At 39.1% G+C, this 19504-nt stretch overlaps 2 protein-coding genes across 2 annotated transcripts; one reads left to right on the top strand and one right to left on the bottom strand.

The window, feature by feature from the left end:
* Nucleotides 1-562: 562 nt before the first annotated feature.
* On the top strand, nt 563-3389 carry LOC5500139 (vesicular inhibitory amino acid transporter). The gene has a single exon (XM_001621588.3). The coding sequence runs from the start codon at nt 1024-1026 to the stop codon at nt 2464-2466; it is 1443 nt and encodes a 480-aa protein (XP_001621638.2). The 5' UTR covers nt 563-1023; the 3' UTR covers nt 2467-3389.
* A 2432-nt stretch (nt 3390-5821) lies between these two features.
* On the bottom strand, nt 5822-17609 carry LOC5500140 (acid-sensing ion channel 1A). Its single transcript, XM_048720468.1, has 6 exons — nt 17277-17609; nt 16679-16841; nt 14625-14684; nt 13617-13821; nt 11794-11885; nt 5822-7881 (listed from the first exon to the last, which is right to left on the bottom strand). Exons 1-6 carry the CDS (start codon nt 17607-17609, stop codon nt 7694-7696), a joined length of 1041 nt encoding a protein of 346 aa, XP_048576425.1. The 3' UTR covers nt 5822-7693.
* Between the last annotated feature and the right edge of the window lie 1895 nt (nt 17610-19504).

Genomic DNA, 19504 nt, shown 5'->3' with positions numbered 1-19504 from the left:
AAGAAGTCTTATTTTAAAGATGAAAATTTGACAGAGTCGATTTCTAGTTTTTGGTGTATTCTAAAATTCATGTACCGTGTGCTTCTTCAACCTCCCCAAAATGCATTGCGCGTCGTCTGGGTACGAGACTGTGATAAGCACATAGTTTCATTGCCAGACAGTTCCTATCACATAAAAGTTCTCCCTTCCGTCTTGAGAATCCATACTGATTAATGAGAGAAGATTTCCAGAAAATATTTCGCTGAAGCAGGGAAGTGAAGCTAATGACCCCGGCTTCCTATGGATTTTGTTAATGAGGGTTTTAAAAAATATTTCTAAGATATAAATTGTTAAACCTCGGCCCCACTTAATTTTATCTTATTCAAGTACATAATGTTTTAAGTGAATATTTTTTAGAATCCAGAAAAGTTAGCTTTCACTGATTTCTAATAAAAAAATAGTAACAAGTAACTTTTAAAACATAATGTAAAAACATATGTATTCGGTTTTACTTTATTCTATCTCTTTTAGTGCGTAATTATAATGTTTTTTTAAACATTATAATTGATAATATACTCCCACAATAAAAGAAAACTGCACTGTTTGATAGCATTACATTAGCAAAGATTCTTCTCAATGTACAAAAATCTAATATGTTTTAGAATGTTTATAGGTCTTTTCAAAATGCACATCATAAAGAAAATTTGCCTTGATTGTAATGAATAAATAATATGAAACTCCACTGATTTGTGTAAAAAATCGATATACGAGAGAGATAGACAATCCCTTACAATGCATCATGGCAGCTGTTTAGTTCTACATAGTTAAATATATTCTTTAAAACCTTTGGCGGCTTTCCTCTTACCTTAATGATGTAATATTGCTAAAGGAAAGTAATTAAGAAGCACTTACTATATTTTAGGTGGACTAATTTCAAGTATGTTACTCTTGTTTTGAGTGAAGTGTAATCGTTGCGATTTTTGCATCGCTGTTGTCTTTGGATCAGTTTTGCGGTCAGTGACGACATTTGTTCGAGTCTACGCAATGACGAGTGATTATGCCTCGCTTTCTGAGGCCTGGGGAAGGCGAGGAAATTTCCTTGACCCATTTAGAAGGATGTCTACTGAAATAAACTCTCTGCTGAGAAAAAAAGTGTTCACCGCCTACAGCTTTCTGAGTGACGAGTCCGAAAATGAAGAAGATGAAGAAAGCGAAAAGTCAGGGAATTTGGCGTTTGGTGAAGTAGAACCAGAGGAGGACGAAGGCAAAACTTCTAATCTACAAACATTTTGGAATATTTTCAACGCGAATCAAGGCGTTGCAATCTTGGCAATGCCTTATGTCATAAAAAACGGCGGCTACGCATCCATCGTCAGCATCATAGCGACTGCTTTTATATCGAACTTCACCAACAAAAGACTAGTACAGTGTTTGTACGAGCAAGCCAGCGATGGATCGATTTACAGGGCACGGAACAGCTATGTTGAGATTGGTGAAGCGTTCTCGCCTCGCTTTGGTCACCATCTTGTGAACGCGGCGCAAATATTCGAGCAAGTGTCCTACTGCACATTACTACTAATCCTTTGTGGCTCAATCCTTCAGTCCACGTTCCCGGATACTCCTTTGTCTCAAAGTGACTGGACTGCCCTAGCAGCTATAATGCTACTCCCGAATGTCCTCCTCAAGTCACTCGCCGATGTCTCCTGGGTGAGCTTTCTGACTGTCCTGATAGGTGAAGTCATCTACATTACTGTGTTCCTATACAGCTGTTATCATCACGAGAGATGGGATGTCGCTTCCCTACCCCCATTTGCCATCAAGAAATTTGGCGCAGCAGTGGGTATAGTTGTGGTGAGTTATTCCTCACAGCCTTATATGCCGGCCATCGAAGGCTCCATGCAACGTCCCCATAACTTCAACAACGTGATGAATGTCACCTACATCGCTGTGACTTTCGTTAAAGTCTTCTTCGGATTTATAGGCTACCTCACATTCACACGGGACACTGACCAGGTCATCACAAACAACCTTCCTGAAGGCGTTCTTCACATGGTCGTCAACCTCTTGGTTCTCTTCCTTGCCGCCACCTCGTACACCATTCCCGTATATACGGTATTTGACATCCTGGAGAATATATCATTCCCATGCGGGCGGATGGAACATCCTAGTAGCGCAAAAGGAAAAGACAAGTTGTCGTACTTCCAAGCCCTAACTGCACGTCTATGCGTCATCTCCTTCACTCTTCTCGTTGGCGTTCTTGTGCCACATTTTGGGCTCTATATGGCATTGGTCGGAAGCTTCACTGGAATGTGCCTGGCGTTCATTTTCCCTGCTTTCTTCCACATGAAGATCTGCTATCAAAGGATGCAGTGGTATGGCTTCTTCATTGATTCGTTCGTAGCTATCTTCGGGATTGTAGGTGCGATTATAGGCTGCCATTTCTCTGTCCTAGCGTTGATAACAACGTACCAAAAGCATGAACTGTAACTAATATATGCCAGGATATCGAAAAGATTCTGTAAAGGGGGCGTAACAGGGAATTCGGATCCAGGGGTTTTGAAAATCAAACAAAAAAACAACAACAGGAGAACAACAGGGGCGTTCCTAGAGAAAAACGCAGAGTCCAGACTAGTAATTCACTGACCACGTATTAACTAATTATTAAAAACGTTTACTTTCCAAGTAATTACATAAAATAATCCATTCTTAACTACCAATGAAGGGGTCAACTGGAGTCAAACTCATCTCGTTACATGAGCAGGGTGGGGTCCGGACCCCCCTCTCATATGAAGAAAACGTTGTCGTTTTGGGGGTCTGGTACCGAGGAAACTTAGTTTCTTTTCAGGGACCTTCTCAACTAACTAAAGATGGTCACAGTAACTGTTTTTCTCTTCTGGTTACAAGTCATAAAGTTTACGAAGCCCCTGGGGTACGCTCACTTTAAAAATTACAAGAATCATACAAATTTTCCAAATAGGGAATATATTAGTTTTCTTATATGGAAGTGACCGCGTTTGCCATAAACGACAATTTCGAACTCAATTTTCTTGATATGGGACAGGCCCCTGTGAAGCACATATAAGATATATAAGCATTATTGCTCTAGTTTGGGATATAAGCGTTATTACTCGTAGTTTGGGATTTGTATTCATTATGTAGTCCAGACTCATCACCTCCCCCATCCCCTGAATATCCACATCCTGGAAGAAGAGAATACAATGTTAGTATGAAAACATATATTTATAAATACCTGAAAGGCCGCACTGAAACCTCACCACAACCACTATACTTGGGATGCTAAATTTTCTCCGTAAAGGGAAGGGGTAATGTATATTATTTTCTGTATGCATTGATACTTACTGTATTAAAAATTATATTATATCTATAAAATATACCAAACTCTGATAATGTAAATAGATAATCGCACATTTACATGCATAGTTTTGACAACACATTGCTCGAAGCCTGGCGTTTCAAAAACATTTTTTCTCGTAGGAAATGGGTTGGGTATAAAACCACTTATATTTAAATACCAGACTCAGGGAAAATTCTGACCTGTTTACGGCTCAATTAACAGAATTAAGACATACAGCTCATATTGCTGAACGTCTGTAAAACCATCTGAGCCAATCAGAGTCTCGCTTTGTGCACTTCCCTGGCTATCCTCTGGACGAAAATCAGACAGTGTCGCGACAGAAAGCCAGGCAACTGCATACTAGGCGAGAAATGGCAAGAATCTGATTGGCTTAGAATAATTTGACTGGCGGAACAGAAAATCCCAAAAGACAAAAACAAATCGATGTTTTGAAAATTTGAAATATTACACTTAATTTTCGCGACGTCAGAATTTCGCGATTTTGAGAGGGCGATATTTCACGACACTTTATTTTCGCGATTTCGCTATTTTCTTGAAAAGCAGGTCACTTTATTTTCGCGATTTTGCGACTTGGGGACAATAAACTCAAACAAAACAAGTGAAATTAAAATGAGCTTTAGTTGCAAAACTGTAACAAAAATATGCGTGGGCTAAATTTAGTTTCACAAAAATCTATAAATACAGTTCAGAATTTTCCATCTCAACTACTTACTGTACTATATGTACATTAGAGGACTAAATAGACACGGTGTTTCCATGAAGCTTATTACACGGTTAATATTTCGCCGAAAACTTTTTGTGTACTCACAAACTTTCGCGCATCCCAATTTTTGCGACATTTATTTTCGCGAATTTTTCAAAATCGCAAAATTCTTAAAAAGTAAGGCGAAAATAAAGTGCAATAAGGTATATACATAAAGATAAGTGGTAAAGCTATACAATCAGGGGCGGATCCAGGATATTAAAATGGGGGGTGGATAATGGCCAGACAGATGGCTTATAACTGATCCAGTGGTTCTTGGTAAATCACATAGATCTAACAATATTTCACACTGAATTGGATTTGTCGCGTCAGCAAAGTCAAGCAGGCAAAGGCACATTGACAGTACCTTCCGTCCCTCAGACATTTATTTTCTTCAAACAAAGTGACTTTTTTTACTAAAAAGGGGGGTGGATATCCACCCAATGCACCTCCTCTGTTCCGCCCCTGAAAATAGATCTACTAGATTGTACATGTATTTATTTTACACAAGGGGGCACAAATGAATGAATTATGTTGTGTATGTAAATAGAGCATTGACATAGTGTGGAGTTGTATTTGGGAAAATAAATATAGGGAAAGGGCTGATTCACACAGGCTTATTTGAGTATTGTTTATTTGTGATAAATATGTCAAACGATTTTGATTTACATGAGCAACAAATGACAAATTTATCAACAACTAAGAAGCAATAGCAAATTAAGGCAGCAACAAAAGCCCAGAACTAGTAAAACCACTGAGTTTAAAAGTAATGTAGTATAGCTCTCGACATTGTTAGATAGAACAACATTATTCTCACAAAGAAAATGTCGTGCAAAACGCTTTCATGCTACAAATGAAGACGATTCGGGCTTCCTTAGAGCCATGTGATAGAGTTTTCAGTCCCTCTGGGCAAATCCGTGGGTCCGCAGATATTTTTAGATCCGCATGCTTTGACAGATAAACAATAGCAACGATTGAAATTCATTTAAAATCCGAAATTCGACTGTCAGAGCAGTCAAAAATCCGAAATCCGCGCCCAAATTGTCAACAGATCCGTGATCCGCCGTATTTCCAAAATCCGCCAATCCGCTGAAATAATCATCAAAATCCGTAATTCATGAGTATTTCGGGGCCGAATCCGCGAACCTATCCACCCCCCCCCCCCCCCCCCCCTTCACGGAAAACATGCGGAAAATTATTACTCGCCAGGTCTGTTTTCAAGTTGTGCGTCCCTATACCAGTGTCTATGAAGGTTTGATCAGCAACCATCACTTTTCCCATATAGTGCATTCCAACGTGAACCTTAAGTGCAGGAAGGCGGTGCCCCCTCTTTGGCCGCAAAAACACAGTGTATTCTTTTTAAAAGCCTGGATAAACTAGGCGACATGTCGAGCGCGTCTCTTAACTGTTTCCTGTTTACAAAAAACATGTAGTGCGCGACAAATTTTGCGCGCGACACGAAAATAATTTTCAACTATCCTAGAAATATTTCTTTGTCGCAGCTACAAGATTGTGGGCGCGCTAAAAGTTTAGCTAGGCCTTAAGAACCTCAAAATCCTCCCAGTATAATGATGTCTGTGACTTTCATCTCTCCATCCTATCTGTACCATGGCAAAAATAAGATATTGATCCTTTCTTTGTATTTTACAGTTTTAATTGTTTCTATTCTTGCTTCTTGCGTAATTGTTTCTATTCTTGCTTCTTGCGTAATTGTTTCGATTCTTGCTTCTTGCGTGATTGTTTCTATTCTTGCTAATTGTTTCTTATTCTTGCTCGTGGTAAGTTAATATGCAACAATCTATACTTATATTTACAATATGCATACTAAAATGAATGCATTTTGGTGGCGCCGAAAATTATATACACAGGCGCGTGGGTGCGCGTACACCCCCCCCCTCCTCCTCCCCCTTGGCCGCCAAAAAGAGGGTCATTTTTTATTGAAGAATCGATCCTTTTTCCATATGATACCTAAGACTGCTCATCCCCCGCCCTCCCTTCAAAACATCCTGGATACGTGCTGATGCACACATACGTGTCTGGGTACGACCAGACGCAATGATTTTCCGATAATGATTTTTTTTTTTTAATTTTAAGATACGTCTTCTTGATGGATTATTAGCCTCCGATTACCGTAAATGATCTAATAAATGACCGGGGCGTTTATTAAATTTCGATGGTCCGAGGGGGAGGGGGCGTTAAATGGTAAAGGGCGCGCGCCTGGTCCAAGTCGTTATTCTCACTAGATCACATCAAGTGCAGAGCTCCGTCAATCTCGAAAAAGCAGAGCCGTAGATTCATTTCAACGCGTTGAAAATAATGTTCTGTATACACAAGGCAATAACGCCGAGCTTCTTGGGAGTAGTTTCTACGGCAACAACGACAAAAATTGTGATTGAAAGTAAAATTAAAAAACATCACGCGCTGTTCTTTTTGTGAAAATAACGAAACTTGAAAACGTTTTTGCTCCAGAATTGCTCCATTCTCTATTATCTGTCCAGGCAGCAGAAAAGATTGAAGATTTAGACTTTGTCGAATTAATTAATTGTCTTTACACTATTGATGTTTTTAAACATCATTAGACATTATTTCGAACTTGATCATATCTCTTTTGCTTCTTTTTATGGAGTTCTGTACTCGACAAAGTCTAGCGAGAATGACGTGATGATGTAACCGCTATTATTTTTGGTTCTCTAACCACATTTAACCAAACGACTATGACCCACTTACCTGGGGGAGGTACCGGTTTTTACTTATTCGCTGTTACAAAGTCTTTACAAGATTTTTGTATTGTCATATGTGATATATGTGTTATATACAGTAACACATATACAGTGTTACTGTGAGTATTGCAATTGTTTTCACATGTGTGTTTCTTCAAGTTCGTTTGTGAGAGTGCCTTACAAATGTCTCTTCAAGTATTTAGTGTAATGGGGCTTCAGTACGTACCCATGTTTATATGCTCCTAAGACGTCGTCCCTTAGGTAATCCGACACTGACACCCATGGAAAGCTGTAAGCTCTGTTTAGATAAGGCTTCAGCCAATGGGCGTTCGAGGAACGATTTACCCCCCATGGGTGTGTCGGTTTGTTACCCTTGGGCTACCGTGACTCACGTAATATTTACATGTTGCTACTGACTACGGTTGTCACACACTAACTGCTAGCTGTGCTAGTGCGCATGGCGAGCTACACACGTGATTAATATGATTGACAGCATTCTAATCATTTTTGCACTCAAACTCTTAGGGTAAACCTTGTGTGAACTTAGACTTAACTTTCCTTATGTAGTTAACGGATACAGGACTAAAGCAAATGCTTAAAACTCTGTTCTCCAGTACCACTTGAAAAGGAACGCGGTAGGCCTATAAGTTTCCCGAGCAAAAGGTCAATCTGCTAAAAATATGAACTGCTTGACTAAGCAATTTCCATGCGAGCGTTTTATATTTGCCTGTCAAACGCGATAGGTAACCTAAACAAAATGCTTTTTGTTCCGTGGACTTCAATATGCTGACAGCCGATCAGTATATAATTTCTAGATGCTAAATATGTCTTCACTACATGTTCAACTTATTCCTGCGTGACAGACGCGCGCGCCTTTTATACCGTAGGTCCTTGTTTAAAAGCAAACGCATTCTGTGATTCTTGCGGTTCTACTGTAACGGTGTTGACACCCTTCTTATTGGAAGAAATCCTGTTGAGAAACTTCATCACAAGAAGATCAAAGAACTCCAGGACTGTTAGCAGACTCATACCCAGGAACAGACCGAGGTAACCTCCAATCATCGCTACAAAATAGGTAATAATATGTCAAGCAGCATGTTACATAATTTGTTCCTAGCCGGCGTAGCGGCTCAGGGAGAGAGGGGGAAGGATAGGGGACTGGGGCCGAGAGGCAGAAAAGGGGAACCTGAGGGAGTGCTATGACAATGCAACGATGACAAAAACACAAAAAATATTCACAAATTTACACTGACAAATTGTTGGGGAAAAAAGAGAAAAGGAAAGAAGAGTAAAAAAAAATGTTAAGTTGAGTAGCAACGGCTAAAAGTTGAGATAAAAGCGGCAGTTGTTTACAAAATATTTCTTCAAGGTGGGAAACATTACACAGTTGGTTGAAGAAAAAAATGTTTAACTTTTTTTCTTTAAAGAAACCACAAAACAGGATAGTTGAGGGAGAGTCGCCGTTTCAAGATCCTTGTAGTCAGAGGGAAGGGCATTAAAAAGAGAGACGATACTGGAGAGAGAAAGAGAGATGATACTGGAGAGAGAAAGAGAGATGATACTGGAGAGAGAAAGAGAGATGATACTGGAGAGAGAAAGAGAAATGATACTGGAGAGAGAAATAGAGATGATACTGGAGAGAGAAAGAGAGATGATACTGATGAGAGAAAGAGAGATGATACTGGAGAGAGAAAGAGAGATGTTACTGGAGAGAGAAAGAGAGATGATACTGGAGAGAGAAAGAGAGATGATACTGAAGAGAGAAAGAGAGATGATACTGGAGAGAGAAAGAGAGATGATACTGTAGAGAGAAAGAGAGATGATACTGGAGAGAGAAAGAGAGATGATACTGGAGAGAGAAAGAGAGAGGATACTGGAGAGAGAAAGAGAGATGATACTGGAGAGAGAAAGAGAGATGATACTGGAGAGAGAAAGAGAGATGATACTTGAGAGAGAAAGAGAGATGATACTGGAGAGAGAAAGAGAGATGATACTGGAGAGAGAAAGAGAGAGGATACTGGAGAGAGAAAGAGAGATGATACTGGAGAGAGAAAGAGAGATGATACTGGAGAGAGAAAGAGAGATGATACTGGAGAGAGAAAGAGAGATGATACTGGAGAGAGAAAGAGAGACGATACTGGAGAGAGAAAGAGAGATGATACTGGAGAGAGAAAGAGAAATGATACTGAAGAGAGAAAGAGAGATGATACTGGAGAGAGAAAGAGAGATGATACTGGAGAGAGAAAGAGAGATGATACTGGAGAGAGAAAGAGAGATGATACTGGAGAGAGAAAGAGAGACGATACTGGAGAGAGAAAGAGAGATGATACTGGAGAGAGAAAGAGAGACGATACTGGAGAGAGAAAGAGAGATGATACTGGAGAGAGAAAGAGAAATGATACTGGAGAGAGAAAGAGAGATGATACTGGAGAGATAAAGAGAGATGATACTGGAGAGAGAAAGAGAAATGATACTGGAGAGAGAAAGAGAGATGATACTGGAGAGAGAAAGAGAGATGATACTGGAGAGAGAAAGAGAAATGATACTGGAGAGAGAAAAAGAGAGATGATACTGGAGAGAGAAAGAGAGATGATACTGGAGAGAGAGAAAGATAGATGATACTGGAGACAGAAAGAGAGATGATACTGGAGAGAGAAAGAGAGATGATATTGGAGAGAGAAAGAGAGATGATACTGATGAGAGAAAGAGAGATGATACTGGAGAGAGAAAGAGAGATGATACTGGAGAGAGAAAGAGAGAGGATACTGGAGAGAGAAAGAGAGATGTTACTGGAGAGAGAAAGAGAGATGATACTGATGAGAGAAAGAGAGATGATACTGGAGAGAGAAAGAGAGATGATACTGGAGAGAGAAAGAGAGATGATACTGGAGAGAGAAAGAGAGATGATACTGGAGAGAGAAAGAGAGACGATACTGGAGAGAGAAAGAGAGATGATACTGGAGAGAGAAAGAGAAATGATACTGAAGAGAGAAAGAGAGATGATACTGGAGAGAGAAAGAGAGATGATACTGGAGAGAGAAAGAGAGATGATACTGGAGAGAGAAAGAGAGATGATACTGGAGAGAGAAAGAGAGACGATACTGGAGAGAGAAAGAGAGATGATACTGGAGAGAGAAAGAGAGACGATACTGGAGAGAGAAAGAGAGATGATACTGGAGAGAGAAAGAGAAATGATACTGGAGAGAGAAAGAGAGATGATACTGGAGAGATAAAGAGAGATGATACTGGAGAGAGAAAGAGAAATGATACTGGAGAGAGAAAGAGAGATGATACTGGAGAGAGAAAGAGAGATGATACTGGAGAGAGAAAGAGAAATGATACTGGAGAGAGAAAAAGAGAGATGATACTGGAGAGAGAAAGAGAGATGATACTGGAGAGAGAGAAAGATAGATGATACTGGAGACAGAAAGAGAGATGATACTGGAGAGAGAAAGAGAGATGATATTGGAGAGAGAAAGAGAGATGATACTGATGAGAGAAAGAGAGATGATACTGGAGAGAGAAAGAGAGATGATACTGGAGAGAGAAAGAGAGAGGATACTGGAGAGAGAAAGAGAGATGATACTGGAGAGATAAAGAGAGATGATACTGGAGAGATAAAGAGAGATGATACTGGAGAGATAAAGAGAGATGATACTGGAGAGAGAAAGAGAAATGATACTGGAGAGAGAAAGAGAGATGATACTGGAGAGAGAAAGAGAGATGATACTGGAGAGATAAAGAGAGATGATACTGGAGAGAGAAAGAGAAATGATACTGGAGAGATAAAGAGAGATGATACTGGAGAGAGAAAGAGAAATGATACTGGAGAGAGAAAGAGAGATGATACTGGAGAGAGAAAGAGAGATGATACTGGAGAGAGAAAGAGAAATGATACTGGAGAGAGAAAAAGAGAGATGATACTGGAGAGAGAAAGAGAGATGATACTGGAGAGAGAGAAAGATAGATGGTACTGATGAGAGAAAGAGAGATGATACTGGAGAGAGAAAGAGAGATGATACTGGAGAGAGAAAGAGAGATGATACTGGAGAGAGAGAAAGATAGATGATACTGGAGACAGAAAGAGAGATGATACTGGAGAGAGAAAGAGAGATGATACTGGAGAGAGAAAGAGAGATGATACTGGAGAGAGAAAGAGAAATGATACTGGAGAGAGAAAAAGAGAGATGATACTGGAGAGAGAAAGAGAGATGATACTGGAGAGAGAGAAAGATAGATGATACTGGAGACAGAAAGAGAGATGATACTGGAGAGAGAAAGAGAGATGATACTGGAGAGAGAAAGAGAGATGATACTGATGAGAGAAAGAGAGATGATACTGGAGAGAGAAAGAGAGATGATACTGGAGAGAGAAAGAGAGAGGATACTGGAGAGAGAAAGAGAGATGATACTGGAGAGAGAAAGAGAGATGATACTGGAGAGAGAAAGAGAGATGATACTGGAGAGAGAAAGAGAGATGATACTGGAGAGAGAAAGAGAGATGTTACTGGAGAGAGAAAGAGAGATGATACTGGAGAGAGAAAGAGAGATAATACTGGAGAGAGAAAAAGAGAGATGATTGGGTAACGCGCCAAGTCAAAAACTTGAAATTCTGTCATGTCACGTAATTATAACAGTTCTCGTGGTTATAGTGATAGTTTGACAAGACCATGTTATTAGGTAATGCTCCGTGTAAGAACTAAGCATCCCAACGGCAGATGCACGCTGGCATGTCAAAAATGCCTTTGTTTATTCTAGAAATTTGATTGGCCAAGACAAAACATTATAGCATAAAAAAAATTCATACACGATGAAAGGCTGAAAAAAAAATACATGCAGCCCTAACAGACAGAAAAAAATGCATACAAAGATTAAAAAAGAGATTCATGCACGTCCTGGAGACGTTTTCTAATGGAGCTTCCCTAAGCAATTCTCTAGGCTGATTTGTTTTACAAAATATTAAGAGTAAAACCCACCTATAAGCGACCATCTGTCAAACGAGGGTTTCTGCTCAATCAAGTCATAACTGAGCTCCTCGAAGTAGACGTCAAGTGAGGCAACATTTTCCCTGTAAAAAAAAGAAAGAAAATTTATTAAAATCTGAATATTTGGCCCTTAAATTGACATTATTTAAGGTTGGTGCAGCCTAATTGGGAGGTGGTTTTATTTTCCCAAAATCATATGGGTCTTGTAGAACTACCCTGAGGCCACCTAAATTGTAAGAAAAAAATAGGGATCACCGTGCATTTATGAAATATGCGTCATCAAAGGTGTTAAAAATAGCTGTGTCAGCAAAATCTAAAATAAAATATTTTCACTTGAAAATTTCACAAGAGTTGTCTTATTTTTACTTAAAACATTCCAGGTGTGATAATCTTGTCATCTAATCACATAAATATAAAGAATTCCCATAAAACTAATGCATAAATAGGGTTCATTTCTGATGTGTGTGCTCATTTTAACAACGAGAATTCGATACAAAACGTGTAAAATTGTAGTCATGTCATAATTTATTTTTAAAAACTCACAGTTTTTAATTTGATGCGATGTTTTAGAAATTCAACTTTAAAAAATAGGGGTCATCGTGCATTTTTTTTTTTTACCTTAAAGCTCCGAAATACAGTTTATACACCCCGGTGAGTACCATTTTGACTTTAGTGACATTGCAGTTACTGGTTGAAAATCATGGCGAAATATTGCTTTTTTGGAAAAATACACAAGCGTCATTAATCCTTAATTGAGCAGAACACCTCATTTGATCATTTTTTTTGAAAATATTGTGAAAAAGGGTTGAGACAACAAAAAATATTACGAAAGACGATCGCGCGCACGAAAACAACGTGCTCGGGCATAGACAAACAGAGGAAAATGTGCGCATATTTTATATTCCTGTACATGTTTAACGTGAATCTACATTGTCGTAAATAGCCACCATTTTTTCATCCGTTTGGACATGTGACAATATAACTTGTGTATGAAAAACAAGCGTGAGTTTGCTTTCTTGAATGCGCAGACGAGGATGCGCAAGGATAATAAGGGACACCAACCTTTAACGCCTACCACATTATTTATCGCTAAAAGGTGGATCATACTTTTTCTACGCTGCGCATCCCCCCTCCCCTACCCCACCCCCCTGGTCATTTTGGCTGCCTTGGCAGAAGTTCAATGCAAAAAAAGACATGGATGTGACCTCTTCTGCTGACACACAAGAGTGGTAAATATCTTTCCCTACCAGGGGCTCATAAGTAGGGGCAATCATCTGTATTATATAAGTGTCACTGCGTTTCCGAGGATCAGGCTATTTTTAGACGCGCGCGCACGAACGGGCCAATCACCTTGACGTTGGTCGCTCGAATGACGTGAGGCTGCACTCGCAAATTTCAGTTAGGAAGAATATTTTTTCATCCATCATCCGTCGGTTTTGTTTGTATACCAAAAAAATGCAAGCTAGAATTCAAAGTCGTAGGTAGGGTTGGATGATTCATATAAAAGAAGACAGCAACAAAAGTCAAAGTACCGAAGAGAGAACATAGCTTTTTGTCTGAGACTGCGCGTGCAGTTGAGCTCAGCCAAAACGTCAACACAAAGGTCGAATCTGATTGGCTCATCTGCGCGTCTAAAAATAGCCTGATCCTAGGAAACGCCGTGACACCTATATAATACCAGAATGTGGGGAAGTTGATTGCCCCTACTTATGAGCCCCTGCCCCTACCTAAAACCTTGCTTTACATCACCACTTTCGTCTTGCGCGACTTTGTAGTGTGGGTATGTCGTTATCTTCTCTAAAGACTTTCTCTACCTGAAAAACGTTTTTCGTTCCCCCTCTGTCATCTTTTCTATGTCGTCAAACTCGCTTCCATTTGGTAGTAGGTATGTTGGAATGTCTCTTGCGATGGCGTTACTTATAGCCGACGCGTAAGAAAGCTTGGTCTCGTACTTGGTGTAGTAACACGGTACAGGGCATGACTTTTTGAAGCATTCTGCCGCCTCCCGTGGATAGGGCCCTAATAAGAATGGACATTGTTAAATTCTAAAAGCAAAATGTGCCGTGAAAGCAAAAAGAAAATCGAAATATATTTCAAAATTCTCGGATCTAGGGGGAGGGGGTTAGAGGGTCTAAACCCCCTTTTTGACTGCCAGAAACAAATATGTAACAAAACAAATACCCCCTCCCCCCTCTGTCACGGTGAGCCAAACGCCACACGCTGCATATCAATCAATGGCTGTCGTTTTTCTCGATGGTCTAAAAGAGCCTGGGGCGAGCGCGCGGGAGACCTGTGATATTCTAAATCGTAAGGGACTAGGCTCCATTTCTAAGATGACTGCCAGCAAAATCGTAGTAAACACGAATTCCTGTGGAATTAGGGAAATGACTGAGCGAGCTATGAAAACGACAGTTTTTAAAACAAGAGTGACTGATATATGAAAGCTAGATCCGCCCCTGCTTAGAAATAACAAATAGGTAGAGGAAATTACGGAAGAATAGAGTGTGGTAGGATAAAGTACAGCTAGCACGTACAGCGCTTTCATGGGAAACCCACATAAGGTAATTTTTTGCCTTCTTTAGAATGCAATACAACGCAATGATGATTAAACCTCGTTAAAAAAAGTATATTTCAACGCGAACAGATTGAGAATAAAATGGGAATATAACATTTGGTGCGTTTCTTTCGAAATCCAGAGCGGTAATAAAACAATTTTCAAAATTGGGATTAGGGAATGTGGCTCAATATTTGCTACTCATTATCTTGAAAGTACAAAGGTCTTTAGAACATAATTATTCAGGAATTTTCAGTCTTCGACTTACCATTATATGTTGGGTAGATGCACTCAAATGTGTCGTTTAAAGAGCACAGCGGCACATCCTCTGAAAAGAAAGACTTAATCAGTGTTTTTGTACAACGTATTTTTAATTTGACTGGTATACAATTTTTAAAATTCAAAATGTTGTTATTAAGTTTAAAAATTCATATAAAAATTTATACGATCCAAAATACTTCCAAATTGTAAAAGCAGTGTGTCTATTGTAAGTTTCTTTGAGTGTGTTACTGACAATTAAGAGCGGGTGACTTTTTAATTAGCGCGGATTCTAATACAGTGTGTTGCCCCAATTACGGACGGTTTTTGCATTTAGCACCACAACGTTTTGTCTATTAAAAGAACACTTTTGATATTTTGCCAGAAACAAGATTGGACCATAACCTAATAAAATATTTATAATATATATATATATACATATGTTTTCAAGTTTAGAGCGCTGTGCTCGAAAAGTATGTGTCACTGATTTGCTCTAACCCCGGTCAACTGGCCCCAATTCCGGACACAAACTTCATGGACGATTTTCGTAACTTCTCCCATATATTTCAAATGCTTTTAAAATTATAATAAGAATTTATTTTATTTAACAAAGCCATCTTTAATTATGTGGATCTACGAAGAGTATTTTAGGAATTGTTTACTTGATAATTGCGCGCACTCTAAATCAAAAATTCATCGTTTGAATCCGTCAAAAAAATAATCATGAAATTTGACATATAACAATAATCCTATTAAGTTTTACTGATTCATCTTAATAAAAATGCAACAAATATTTTTCTCACTTAATCTTGTTTTGACCTTTCGCCGTAGATAGACGGCTTTGTATCAATATCTGTCAAACGTAGCGGCGTTTGTACTTTACTTACTTCTGAATGGGTTCCCCCCAAAAAAATGACTCTAAAAAGTCACATTCAAAATAATTATTGTAACCTGGTGATAAAAGCGTCGAGAAAGAAACAAACTTATATCCCGGACGTGCTTAAAAGGCTGTAATTTATACTTTTGGCTGTCTACATAGCCTGTGTTTAGAAAGTTTGACGAACTAAATATTTGTAACATTTTTACCAGCTGCTAATAATGTTGCAGTTTTTTGCGAGCGTTGTCTTTATCATATGATTGCATAAATTGACACGTTTTTTTATGTACCTAAATCTCTCCAGAATGTTTTTTAAATGCAAAAACTAATTCCCATTATCTTTTTAAACATATTTCCAATAAGCAGTCTATTTGTGTCAGTGTTTAGGCACACTTCGTAAATTTTCAAAACGCTTTCATTCTTCTAAATTAGTAGCGAGATTAAAGAACTTCTATTCTATTGTAAAAGTATTTTACAGTGCTTCATTCCCACCAAAAAAGTTGGTATTTTTTTTAACTCCAATTTACCAGAAAGACTGGTTTATGTAAAGCGTTAAATTCACTGCATCGTTAACTTTCAAACTACGCGCACAAAAGTTTGAGTCAGCTTCAAATAAACTTGAATTTTCTCGCTGGTAATAACGCCAACGACGCAATTCCTACAGCACACGTGATTATGAGATGTAGTTACTATCAATTAAGATCACATAAGATTTTTTTTCGCTTTCGTATATTTTAAAGAGTCTTTCGATGCAAACTGTCCTGAATTGGATACCGTCCGTGATTGGGGCAATACGCTGTAGATTATTTAGACTCTTGTTGGTTGAGTTTCCGTCGTACGGCGATTGCCGCTTTGAACAGTCTCTGTCATCCGCCATTTTGTCATCCTAGCAAAGTACCAAGTGCGAAAAAGCATCCATTTCCATCGGCTGATTTGGGTAAGCCAATGCGATATTTTCGGTTGAACCTGGTAAATTAAGTACCAAACTATATTTTTAAACTTTTATTTCGAGATTTTAGTACATATGTGACTTCAATTATTAAATCAAAACAATAACAAGGTGTTACTGACTAGGGCACTTAAAGACTTAGTCTCGAATGGCCGCCATTTCAACTAGCGCGCTAGCTTCGGCTTCAGGACACCGAGTAAGAGACAGTGAGTAAGGCTACCGGAATCCATAAACTCACTTGTGATTTCAAAGATTGGCTGGCAGCCGCATTTTTTTATCCCGTAGTCATGGAGACACTGCTTGCTACAGATTGCCATGGTATAGTTCACATTGAAGTATCGGTTGAAGTCAGTAATGTTCTCTCCGCATTCGGTGCGATATGGTGCCCTCAGGTTGACGTACTATGTAATAAAGAAATGCAAATGATTTGATTCTTGTGTGATTCCGTAAAGTATCTATTACATCACGTATCCAAGACCCCTTATAATATAATAATAACGCTTCGTAAAAAAAGACATTGTTTTTCTTGAAATAAGGACACCATGCTAATAAGGAAATTGCGTTTTTGTGCACAAACAGTTAATTCCTTATTCATAAGCGTACAAGCGTTGAAAACCCTCTTTAATACGAGAACCTTGTCCTTCAGGGCGTTTTTAGGGTACGAATGGTTATCTTATACATGGTATTTCATTTATTTCGTTGTAATTGTCTCTCGCTATTTTTCTTTAAAAGGCAGAGGCGGAGTCAAGTTGCTATCGATGACCCTATTTTTTGGCTATATAGTTCTGATAGGTGCTGTACACCTTGCTGTCTTTTGTTATCATGAGTTTTCTCACCTTCTTCATCCTGACTGAGCAGAATGTATGCGTTCCCGGCTGTAAGGCAAATCCGGTCTCCTCTATCATCGGGTGCTCTCGAGGGTCGTGAACAAGAACTTTGAAGCCCGCTTGAAGTCCATATAAATTACTGACATGGTCTTTCTCCTCGACATTTAAACGCAATTGCAATCCACTGATTGGCCCAATACTGTCTACTTTTAGCCCAAACTGGCCATCCGAATTGAACGTATGGCAAGATCCATATCGAAGGTGTTCAAATGTAGAAAAGCTATTCTTGCCACACTCTTTGCCGCTGTATTTGCAAGGTTCTAGCCATTTTAGCGAGAGCATCCCATCAATGGAATGTGCGTACGAACGCAAGGACTTACCCAGCATAGGCCCTCTTTGTGTGTAGTTTTCTAGCGAAAATTGTGAAAACTTCGATTTTTGAGAACTATCCCGCGGGGCTGACATTAGGAAGATGATTCCATTTATTATATTATTCGACTCTTGAGTTGATAAATTGAAAAGATTCCCATAATTTTGAGCATATCTTGACTTGCTGATAGGGTTGAAGTTGCATATTGTAACTGCTGGAAAGTTCATCTCTTTGTGCCATTCCGTCATCATCACAGTTGATACGGGCCAACTGTAAAACGAAGTAATCGAAAGAAAAGACTGGTAAATAAAGCCAGCAAACCCCGCTAAAACCACAAACAACCAGAAAGCTCTTCGGAGGAAGTTATTCTCTGTAAGGTAGCGAGCACCGTGTAAGCTAGTATTGCACAAGAAACCTTTCCAACTTGTGTCCGCCATGACTGACGGCGACTCTAAGCGTCTAATTTGTGAATGCAAGTGGCTACAAATTGCATTTTTTAAAGAACAAAAGATGTGCATAATCATTTTAAAGTATCAATAGTGAAATATTTGTTAATCCAGAGAGTAGCCTAGACTCTACATGGTTCCGTTTACCGAATAGGAAAAGCAGCATGAAAGGTAATTTTTGTTCCAAAACGCATTTTATATGCAAATAATGAATAACCATCTATTTAAAGGCAAAATAAGTATTATTTTATTTGACGTTTTTTCCCCACAAATTGGTTAAAGTCCATATAACCTTTCAAAGTTGATAGACTTTGTCAGTTCTTTTTATTTTCTTCTTCCAAATGGTATGTGGTTCGTATGGACCCTATAAAACACGCGTTCGCGCGTATAACTCAAATCTGTAATATTGTGTTATTTTGGTCAACCTTTGGAAAAATGGCCGTGAATTGAAAGGCCCGGGTCCAGACATTTGTGACGTAGATCGAGATGTCAACCAAATTACATGAGTCTATCTACCCGCGGGGTCTTAATAGTGATGACTTTTTTTGTAGTAGGAACCCACGTAGAGATGTGTAAATTCTTTTTATCCATAGCGCGCGCTATTCTAGAAAATGCGCGTTTTTGTCAGTTGTAATGTTTTTGCGTCTCGCGCCACTATTCTCATGTAAATAAGCTTGTAACGATTCACCTTCTTAAGTCTGCCCTGAAGAAGTCTTATTAAAGACGAAAATTTGGCAGAGTCGATTTCCAGTTTTTTGGTGTGTTGTAGCGGAGCCAAGCGCGGCCGCAGGCCGCGCGCGTAGCTCCATAGGCATAGAAATTTGGTATAGGTATGCGACTTGGTTTTTGTGGTCATCGCGCGGGTACCCTGTGGTGTCACTCGCCAGCCAGCCAGCCCGCCAGTCAGTCAGCCGCGCTACTCCCAGGCCCCACTCGGCCCCGAAATGGCGACTAAATACAAGCACGGAGCAGGGGAAAAAGTTCTTGTCGATTATGCGATGATTATTTATTTTGCCTCAAATTTTGTGACTTAAGGATAAAGTCAACTAGAGGAGATCTACTAACATTCATTCACGCCAAGATTTATCTGGTTTTAGCTAGTAAATTTAAGCAAGTAACAGTTCACATTAAAAAGCGAAAAGAACCACAAGAAAACGATCAAAAAAACAATGCAAGGTGAGTTTCGGACGACGGTTTGTATTGTCTATTGAGGATATGACAGTTATTGGGCTTTTTGTTGTCCTTTTTGTTTGCTTTGAGAATGCGAGTACTTAACTTAGTAATCAAATTATTTGAGCATAACACCTTTTGTTTTGACATTCTTCGTTTTATCTATATTCTTGAGTGTGTTGAATAAAATGCAATACACCATAAAAAATCGAAATTCCACTCTACCAAATTTTCTTCTTTAATAAGACTTT

This window comes from Nematostella vectensis, chromosome 13 (assembly GCF_932526225.1).
Source record: "Nematostella vectensis chromosome 13, jaNemVect1.1, whole genome shotgun sequence".
NCBI classification, from domain to species: domain Eukaryota; kingdom Metazoa; phylum Cnidaria; class Anthozoa; order Actiniaria; family Edwardsiidae; genus Nematostella; species Nematostella vectensis.
This window is presented reverse-complemented; position numbering and strand designations above follow the sequence as displayed.

Bases quoted from the DNA above. Each gene is read 5' to 3' on its own strand.
- LOC5500139 (XM_001621588.3), top strand. From the start codon at position 1,024: ATGACGAGTGATTATGCCTCGCTTTCTGAGGCCTGGGGAAGGCGAGGA.
- LOC5500140 (XM_048720468.1), bottom strand. From the start codon at position 17,609: ATGCTCTCGCTAAAATGGCTAGAACCTTGCAAATACAGCGGCAAAGAG. The intron at 13,822-14,624 runs GTAAGTCGAAGA...CATTCTTATTAG, and splicing joins CATCTACCCAACATATAATG to GGCCCTATCCACGGGAGGCG. The intron at 11,886-13,616 runs GTAGAGAAAGTC...TTTTTTTTACAG, and splicing joins GAACGAAAAACGTTTTTCAG to GGAAAATGTTGCCTCACTTG.